At 49.5% G+C, this 10,229-nt stretch overlaps 1 protein-coding gene across 1 annotated transcript in view; it reads left to right on the top strand.

Moving 5' to 3' along the window:
- Window positions 1–397: 397 nt before the first annotated feature.
- The window catches only part of LOC308240583 (amine oxidase [flavin-containing] A-like), a 57,457-nt gene continuing 47,625 nt past the window's right edge, over window positions 398–10,229 (top strand). Inside the window, exon 1 of the mRNA XM_080653861.1 lies at window positions 398–1,864. Coding sequence (XP_080509987.1) covers window positions 421–1,864 — 1,444 coding nt within the window. The 5' untranslated portion in view covers window positions 398–420. The remainder of the gene's footprint in view (window positions 1,865–10,229) is intronic.

The following is a 10,229-nucleotide window of genomic DNA, read 5'->3' as shown; positions in this document are numbered from 1 at the left end:
ATGGCGCCAAGCCGCGCGGCCCGCACCAGGCCCCAGTGACGTCAGGCCCGAGCCAAACCAAGTGGAGCGGGTGGGCCAGCGACACTACCACCCCGGTCCCCTTCCTCACAGTGCCCGCTTTCTGAAGTCCACCTTGGCCCAGTCTGCTTCTCGTTAAAGTGTAAGGATGAAAAAAGCACCAGGTCGAGACCCCCTCCCACGCGGCCACACCCGTCTTCTCACCTGGCTATCGGCGCCATTTCGCTATCCCCCCCCCCGCCCCCTCGGTGGCTTCGCCCAACCGCTCGACCACCGGAACTCGCGCGCCTCACTTCCGGGACGGGCCTCCGAGGGTGTGGATCCCTCACGGCTGAGAGGGCCGGCACCTTAGGGGCGGAGCGAAGGAGAGGAGGACGTCACCCGCCAGCCAGATCCTGAACGATGAGCGCACAGTACTCCGACGCCTCCCCGGGCGGCGGCCAAGGCGGTCCCGGCGGCCCCGGCGGTCCCGGCGGCCCCGGCGGCCCCGGCGGCCGAGGGGGCGGGCCGGAGGCGGCAGGACAAGCGCCGGGCCTCATGGCCGCCTCAGTGCAGACCCCCGCCCCGGCCTCCACTACCAGTTCCAGCACCATGTCGGAGTGGCGAACTGTTTCTTATTTGCCTTCCAGCACCCTCTCACACATTTCCACACCTGACGCCGACGACTCCTGGAGCTCGGGGGGGCCTCCCCCAGCCGCTGCCGGCCAAGGACCTGACGCCGAGTCTGTCGCCGGCCTCCAGGGCATTCAAGCCTACGACCAGACCACCTGGACCTCCAGTTCAGACACTGACTCCAACACCTCTGAGGCGGTTGCCCCCGACAACCTCCCGGTAACAGCCACTGAACCTCCTAAACCCAGTAACATCCCTCAGACGGTATCCATCCAAGAACCCATCCAGCCCTCATCGGGCAGCGTCTTCCGAGAATCAGAACTGTCAACATCTCTTGAGCCCAGTAGCACTTCTGAAATATCTATACGCGGCTACGCCCATCGCTCATCCTTGCCCTTCCTCCAGGATTCAGTGACAATACCTCCGGCACCACATAACACCCCCCAGGGGTCGTCACAAGAATCCCTGCCGTCCTTAGCCACCCGCTACCCCCCAGTAGCTGCACAAAGACCTATCCAGTTCCCAGGCTCCTCCTTAGCTTCGATTCAGGGGTCCCCCCTGCACTCAGCAGTCGGCACTGAAAGGAGTTCGGTACAAGAAGCGGCCCCTTCCTCCCACGCGTCGCTAGCGACCCAGCGGGGGTCCCCCCCGGTCTCAATGCTCAGCACCGCCCGGAGTTCAGCACAAGAACGGCTCATGTCCATGAACGTCTCGCTGGTGGCCAATCAGGGGTCCCACCCGTCCTCACTGCTCAGCACCCCACGTAGTTGGTCACAAGAAACTGTCACGGTCTATGGCTCTTCCAGAGGGTTGGCCCCGGAGTCCCGCCTGCCCCCAGAGTCCCGCCCCTTTCGGCATTCTGGACCACAACCTCTGGCTGTGGACTCCTCCCAAGTGTTGGCCAGAATGGCCACCCAGTGCGCACTGGCAAGTACCAGCCGAATGCCCATGGAAGCATCGGCCCCGCCCCGGGAAGCATCGGCCCCGCCCCGGGACACCCGCGGGGTGTCAGTACAAGTGTGCGCTCCGCCCTACGGGCGGGACCCTGACTGGCTGTCAGCGGATGAACTGGCTCCGCCCCCGGGCTCCGGGAGAGAGTGGGTAGAAGAGCCCTCCCTAGCCTTGGCCAGCCTCTCTCCCTGGGAGACTGTCAACCAGAGCATGGCGAGTCGGGAGAAGGCGAGTGTCTCGGGCCACATGTTCGACGTAGTCGTGATAGGAGGTGGCATCTCAGGTCAGTGTGAACCTTAGAGGCAGCCTGAGGGTCCCTGGTTGCCCCAGGGGGGAGGGGGTTTTCAGTAGCGCCCTGGCGTTTGGGGGGACGGGGTGTCTCTTTCGTGCATTTGAGGGAGTGCAACAGTGGCTGCCCCAGACCCAGCAGAGCAGAACTGGGGGTTGTGCCCGTTTTGCTGCTGGTGTGAATTGGGAGAAGCTGGAACAATCATTTGTTACTGCTATTAAATACTAACAATGAGCTCTTGCTGTGCAGTTATATTAAGCACTTGATGTGGATTTTCTCAATCCTCCGCAGTCCTGACAGGGGGGTTGATATAGTCGCCTCCATTTTACAAAACTGAGGTGTTTAGAGTCAAATCACCTAGCCGGGAAGTGGCTAAATGATATTCTTCCATTTAAGATTCTCACTTCTAATTCCTGAGGTGGCTGCTTTGCCTCACTGATTTCATGTCTTTTGCCCTAAACAGGCAAAGGACATCAGTATCCGGATTTTTGTAGTATTGATGTAGTAATCGTGTTATTCCAGTCCTGCTCTTTTTAAAGTGCCTTTCCTTAGAAAATTTGGTAAGTGAACAGGAAGGAGGAAGAATTGCTAAAGAAAAAGGTTCAAATATATGCTGACAGATGGAAACTAGAATTTTGGTGGTGAGCACAATATAGTGTATAGAGATATCAAATTAGAATGCTGCATACCTGAAATTTATATAATATTATTAACCAATGTTACCTCAATGAGAAAGATCAAGAAAAAGAGGGGCAGGTTCTTAGTTTTAACCTACTCCCACTGTATATTTTAGAACTTGCAGGAAGATGTAGGGCATTTATTGTCCAAAGAGAATCAATCCCTTTGTGAAGCTGGGATCAAGGTCAAGTCAGGGTATGCCCTACTGTGTCTTAATAAGAGCCTCCCCCCCCAATCATGACTGATATATTAAATGGTCACTTACGTTGTCATAGTTTGTATAAATGTTTGAAATTTACAAATTATGTTTCAGCCCTAGCGAGAATCCCACACTAATCTGTCCACAACTCAGAAGGGTGTTAATAATTTCTGAAGTATACCTGCAGGGTTGGATTTAGAAAGAGGGAGAAAGGCAGGAAGGGAGTAAGTAGAGTGGCCCCACAGAAGCCATTTTTATGTATACTCCTTTTGAGGAGACTCTCAACATGCTTACAAATTAATTTTGGGTGAAGATAGCTTTTTACTTGGCCTGATGAGGATAAAGAGTCTTAATCACCGGAAAAGAGATTGACATAAGATGTTGCTTTGACAACTCCAGCCAGTGCCAGCAAAAACATGCATGTATGTTGGAGCATCACAGGAAAGCAGATCCTGGTGGACAGTAAGAAAAAGAAATATTTCCCAACCCTGGCCAGGTAGCTCAGTTGGTTAGAGTGTTGTCCCGATAGATAAATCAAGGTTGCAGGGGTTTGACCCCTGGTCAGGGTACATACAAGAAGAAACAACCAATGAATGCATCTATTCATGGAACAACAAATCGATCTCTCTCAAATCAATAAACAAAACTTAAAAAGGAGTAGTTCCCTTGCTTTCAGTCATTCATTCATTCACTCACACAACAAACACTTGTTGAGTGCCTGCAATGGACTGCTTTTTCAAAATCCTAAAGCAATATGATTATTGATCACTGGAAAACAAATATGAGCATGTGTAATGTAAATTGATTAGTTCTGTCTCCTCTCCTATCTCCATACCATCCATATTTCACAATTCAGGGTTCTTTCTGAGATACTGTTCTTGCCTTTTCATTGTTCTGTGCCCCAGTATTTCTTCAGGAATGTTTTATCTTTTATTTTTCCTCTGTCTGATTACCTGCTCTTTCTCCTTTACCATGCAGCTCATGACCCTTATGCTTTATGGCCTTACAACTGCAGGTCCCCTTTGGTTCTCATTCTAAATAAATAACCAGCTTCATACTGAATCTTATATTTTTAACTTTGCATTCTTTTTTCTTAAGGGCACCCACATTCTATAAGCTTCAGGCCCTTTGAAACCTAGATCTGTCCATGGTTGCTGTTATTAATTTGTTGTTTGCCATTTGGGGGAAGTAAAGGGCATTTCTTGCACAGGAGCCCTATTCCAGAAGCCAAGTTTCAGTCCATCAGTGACAATGGAAAAGGCACTGGGCTTCCTCTCATATTATCTCTATCAGTCAGATTTGAGTGATTTTTTAATGCAAAACTGACTAGAAACATTGCCTTGTGGCTGTTGTGTCTTCCCAGATAGTTCACAGCTGCAAGTCTGGCTCTTGATAAACTTTGCACACAGAAAGGGTGTTTCATAAGCGAATGATAGAGAGGCATTACTTCCCAAGGGTTCCTGAGAAGTCAAACACATCATCTTTGTGTGTGTTTAGCAGTATCTCATGAGTGACTTAATAGTCCCTATATTAGTTGTAAATGCCTTTGGATATTTCTTGTAACTTTTGTCAAGACTTGTACATTTGTTTTTATCCTCACCCGAGGATATTTTTTCCATTGAATTTTTTTTTTTAAGAGAGAGTAGAGAGGAGGGAGGAGGGAGGAGGGAAAGAGAGACAGAGAGACAGAGAGATAGAGAGAAACATCGATAAGAGAGAGACACATCAATTGGTTGCTTCCCACATGTGCCCTAACCAAGGTACGTGCCCTTGACCTGGAATTGAACCCTCAACCCTTTGGCCTGCGGGCCAATGCTCTAACCACTGAGCAACTGGCCAGGACAGGCCTTATATTTTAATACATTACTCACACACTTATAATATACTAGTGACCTGGTGCACAAAATTTGTGCACATTAAAAGGGGATTAATTAGAGGAAATAATTTAATATTGCTATTTGCCCTTTCTCTATAATAGAAGTGTCAGAGATGAAAGAAAATTAGTAAAATGTATATGAAAACCTTCCTCCTGTCAGAGTCTGGGGCACACCATTGGACCCAGAGTCAAGTCCCCACCCACCCACATGCACCTCAAAATTGGCTGAGACCAAGACCCGCCTGCCCCCCCCCCCATTGGGCTAGATCCAGACCTGGCCAGTCCCACCCTTGTCAAGCCCCGCCTGGCAGGGAGCATAGCCTCAGGACCCCTGGCCTGGCGCCAGGACGGGGAGGGCATGGCCTGAGGTCTCCCAGTCCAGACCAGGGCCGGGGGCATGCCTTGAGGTCCCCTGTCAAGCCCCCACCAAGTAGGGGACACAGCCTGAGATGCCCTGTCAAGCCCCGCTGGGTGCGGGGCATGGCCTGAGGTCCCTTGTCAAGCCCTGCCAGGTGGGGGGTGCGCAGCCTCAGGTCCCTCGGTCCTGCACTGGGAGGAGGGCTTAGCCTCAGGTCCCCTGTCAAGCCCCACTGGCAGGGGGCACAGCCTCAGGTCCCCCATCAAGCCCCACTGGGCAGGGGGTGCGGCCTGAGTTCCCCCAACCCAGCACTGGGGGTGCACCTTGAGGTCCCCCGTCAAGCCTTGCTGGGTGAGGGGCACGGCCTGAGGTCCCCTGTCAAGCCTCACCAGGCAGGGGGGCACAGCCTCAGGTCCCCTGGCCCAGTGCTCGGCGGGGGGCACTGCCTAAGGTCCCCCATCAAGCCCCACGTAAAGGGCAGGGGGTGCAGCCTGAGGTCCCCCGGCCTAGTTCCGGGGTGGGGGGCGTGGCCTGAAGTCCCCTGTCAAGCCCTACCTGGTGGGGGGCACGGCCTGAGGTTCCCCTGGCTGGCGCTGGGGCAGGGGGAGCAGCCTGAGGTCCTCTAGCCCAGCACCAGGACAGGAAGTGCACCTTGAGGTCCCCTGTCAAGCCCCAGGGGGGTGTGGGAGGGTGTAGTCTCAGGTCCCTGCTGATTGCTTGTTAAGGCTCCTTATGGGAACTTGGCCTCAGCTGTGGGTGCAGCCATCTTTGTGATGGAGGGATGGTCAATTAGCATATTCCCTCTTTATTAGATAGGACTAGTGGCCCAGTGCACAAAATTCGTGCACATTAAAAAGGGATTAATTAGAGGAAATAATTTAATATTGGTATTTGCCCTTTCTCTATAATAGAAGTGTCAGAGATGAAAGAAAATTAGTAAAATGTATATGAAAACCTTCCTGCTGTCAAGAGTCTGGGGCTCACCACGGGACCCAGAGTCAAGTCTCTGCCCACCCACGTGCGCCTCAAAATTGTATGAGACCCAGACCTGGTTGCCCTCCCCCCCTCATTGGGCTAGATCCAGACCCAGCCAGTCCCACCCTTGTCAAGCCCCACCAGGCAGGGGGTGTAGCCTCAGGTCCCCTGGTCTGGCGCCAAGACGGGAGGCGTGGCCTGAGGTCCCCCAGCCCAGACCAGGGCAGGGGGCGTGACTTGAGGTCCTCCATCAAGCCCTGTCAGGTGGGGGGGGCACAGCCTCAGGTCCCCTGGCCCAGCACTGGGAGGGGGGCACAGCCTCAGGTCCCCATCAAGCCCTGCTGGGCGGGGGGTGCAGCCTGAGTTCCCCTGACCCAGCACTGGGGGTGTACCTTGAGGTCCCCTGTCAAGCCCCGCTGGGTGGGGGGCATGGCCTGAGGTCCCCTGTCAAGCCCCGCTGGGTGGGGGGCACGGCCTGAGGTCCCCTGTCAAGCCCCGCTGGGTGGGGGGCATGGCCTGAGGTCCCCTGTCAAGCCCAGCCAGGCAGGGGGGCACAGCCTCAGGTCCTCTGGCCCAGTGCTGGGGTGGGGGGTGTGGTCTGAGGTCCCCTGGCCTGGTGCTGGAGTGGGGGGCATGGCCTGAGGTCCCCTGTCAAGCCCCATCAGGCAGGGGGGCACAGCCTCAGGTCCCCCGTGAAGCCCCGCTGGGCAGGGGCGTGGCCTGAATTCCCCTGACCCAGCACTGGGGGTGCACCTTGAGGTCCCCTGTCAAGCCCCGCTGGGTGGGGGCCGTGGCCTGAGGTCCCCTGTCAAGCCCTGCCAGTTGGGAGGTGTGGTCTGAGGTTCCCCAGCCTGGTGCCTGGGCGGGGGGAGCAGCCTGAGGTCCCCTAGCCCAGCACCAGGACGGGAAGCGTACCTTGAGGTCCCCCCTCAAGCCCTGCTGGGTGGGGCCATGGCTTCAGGTCCCCTGGCCTGGCACTGGGGTGGGGAGTGCGGCCTGAGGTCCCCCAGCCTGATGCCAGGCGGGAGGGCGCAGCCTGAGGTCCCCTATCAAGCCCTGCCAGGTGGGGGGGTGCAGCCTGAGGTCCCCTGTCAAGCCCCACAGGGGCGGGGGAGGATGTAGCCTCAGGTCCCTGCTGATTGCTCGTTAAGGCTCCTTATGGGAATGTGGCCTCAGCAGTGGGTGCAACCATCTTTATGACGGAGTGATGGTTAATTAGCATATTCCCTTTTTATTAGATAGGATGGCAAGTACTTCTCATCTGCAGTATTACTCCTATTATATAACAAAATCGCTCCCAGAAGAGTACAATTTCTCAATGACATTCTTCAAAATCAACTCCATATTCCAGAATTATCTTTCATTTTGTATATCTTTGATTGCACAAAGAATCGCAACATATTAATGTCTCTCTTTTGTCATTAAGATACATAAAACAGAGTGTAGCTCACAGCCACAAAATTTCTTTTTCTGTCCACTCACCAATTAAACAGTATTACTAGTATATAGTATGTTAGTAGTTGAGAGGGGAACACCCCTGCTCGTTTGTAAGCAGTATGATGGTATGTTTTATATGCTCTGGCCCTTATCCATCATCAAATCCTTTTTGAAACTCCTTTCATGTTTTCTGTGACACTATTGGACCCTGAGTTGTTTTCCCACACTGATTGCTCCTTTTCTACTTCTTCCATTGTGCCCATATTCTTGTGAACTTCTAGTTTTGAAATGGCCTCAAGGTTTAGCTATTCACCTTTGGGCTCTTACGGCCCCTCTTTCTCATTCCAAGACTTCAACCTTCCCTTATCTATAGAAAACTCTTAAGTCTCCAGTTTGAATCCTTTTCTTCCTCATAGCTTATATGCTCCTGGCTGTTTCACAGCTGAGTGTCTTGTTCTTACTTCATATTTAACATGTCCTAAAGCCTCCTTGCTCTCCAACCTTCTCTTCTTCACTTCCTTGACTGTCTCTTTGGCACCACCATACATGCCATCATTTTTTACACATCCTTTTCTATAACTTCTATGCCTATTTGACCGATCCTTCTAGCTCAGGGGTGGGTAAACTTTTTGACTCGAGGGCCACAATGGGTTCTTAAACTGGACCGGAGGGCCGGAACAAAAGCATGGATGGAGTGTTTGTGTGAACTAATATAAATTCAAAGTAAACATCATTACATAAAAGGGTACGGTCTTTTTTTTTTTAATTTCAATAGTTTTATTCATTTCAAACATTTTAACAAGAAGAATGTAAACACTAATTATTATAATTTGAAACTTCAAAAAATGGAGGAATCATAGCACAATAACATACCTTATATTGAAGATGGCAAAGGCAAAATAAAATTGCCTAACAAAGGAAAGGTACAAAAGCCTTTCAAATTAAACTTAAATATAATAAAATAATTTAACACTAAAACAAATAGAAAAGAACAAAATGTGTAAACAGTAAATTAAACATTTTCTTTAGTGCAACTTCCAAATGATGCCCGGGACGTAGATGTAGATGGCAATGTAGACTGGGTTGAAAGGTTTTTGGTCTTTAAATATCAACTTCAGTGGGAACAGTGTTGTTGGTCTCCTTTTTAGCTAATGCTCTGATACTGTGCTCTCCAGGGGCGTGTCTCCCTACATCACCACAATCACGTGTCTCTGCATTCCCAGGGTGATGTCTGGGGACGCGTCCGCGGGCATTACAAGGAGCCTCTGGAAGATGGAGAGGTTGTTCCTTCTACTGAATGGGCGGATATAAATCCGCCCACTTAGAAGAAGGAGCTGCGGCCATGTTTCCTGACGTTGCCATGTTAACACTGCTGCTGGTGAAGGAGCGGAGGGGAGAGCAAGAGAACCCTCCGCTTTTTCGGCTCCGCGGGCCGGATAGAACAGCCGAACAGACCAGATCCAGCCCGCGGGCCGTAGTTTGCCCACCGCTGGTCTAAGCGATAGAGAACTCACCTAGATTTTTATCTATGAGCCTAGCTCAACTAAAAGATTTGAGAGCACTAGTCACCCTGAACTTGGTGCTACATAAAATCTGCAGGGATTGAATCTTTCAGTCATGAGACAGAAAAGCCGTTTTGCAAGAAGATTGACTGATAATGTTTTGAATTTTAACAATTGAGTCAACAACATACCACAATTTCCCTTTTTGCTGAAATATTTCAGTCTGATGAGTCATTTCTGCTAAGAGCATTTTAGGCATTTTAACCCAGAACTTGGTAGCACATACCTGTGGTTTTGGAGTGTTTAAGGAAAACTTACACTTTAAAAATGCAGCTTCTTTTTGGTGCTTTAGTTACTTAGATACTCTGAGGTTCCATGCAGGCTGAGCATTAACTTTCTGCCTTTTGGGATACTTCGTTGCCCCTATTTTGTAGTTTTTCTAAATAAACTAAGATACTTTTACTCTATAAACTTTTTTTATGTCAAAGAATACAAGAAATACATTTATTTGGGTTCTGATATTTTGATATCTTCATGATTGAATGAGCTTTGGGGTTTATCTGACTTTAATAGGCACTTTTAGCATTGTGCCAATGCTAATTGATTTTAATCTATACATAATCCTCAGCTAATATGAAAAATACATTTAACAATAGTATAATTGTATAAGTATAGTATAATTGGATCACAGAGACAAATTATTGAGAAAAAAATGGAGAAGTCTGCTATTGGCAAATATTGGGTCATACAATCTTTGTGCAGGTGTGACGAACATATTTTACATATGACAAATCTTGCCAGTGTTTGGATTTGGGTGTACCAGAAAGCTTGAAGTTTTATATCACATCTAGCCAGCACTTGTTTGAAGGCTATACTTTTATATATATAAAATGGATTGATTTCATAATGACAGTTACTTTTTATTTTAACTTTGTTATTAAGAACTGCACAAAATGAATCAAAAGAAGTTCAGTTACATTTTTTTAAATATTGTAAGGTTTGAGACAAGTTGGTTATTAGGACTGTTTATTTTGAAAAATGTTTCATAATTTTACCAGTAATTTGTATTTTCCTTGGACAATATTAATTTGGATTTTCCTTAGACAGTGTATTCCTAATTATGTTGTTGTCTAACATTATGAATTAGGGCCGCTTAAAATCTTTGAACCATGGTTTTGCCATTTTGTAAAATTAATCATTGGATTACGTTATATGTGATATATCTGCCAGTATTGTTTTAGTAATTAGCAGCTTCCTAAAGGTCTGAGTCTTCAGCTTTCTCTTTCAGACTCCTTCTCAACATTTTCTTTATGTTGTATTCTGGAAATGGTTTG

This window comes from Plecotus auritus, assembly GCF_963455305.1.
Source record: "Plecotus auritus genome assembly, chromosome: X".
Classification (NCBI taxonomy): Eukaryota; Metazoa; Chordata; class Mammalia; order Chiroptera; family Vespertilionidae; genus Plecotus; species Plecotus auritus.
The sequence above is the reverse complement of the archived record's forward strand: the minus strand, read 5'-3'. Positions and strand labels throughout refer to the sequence as shown.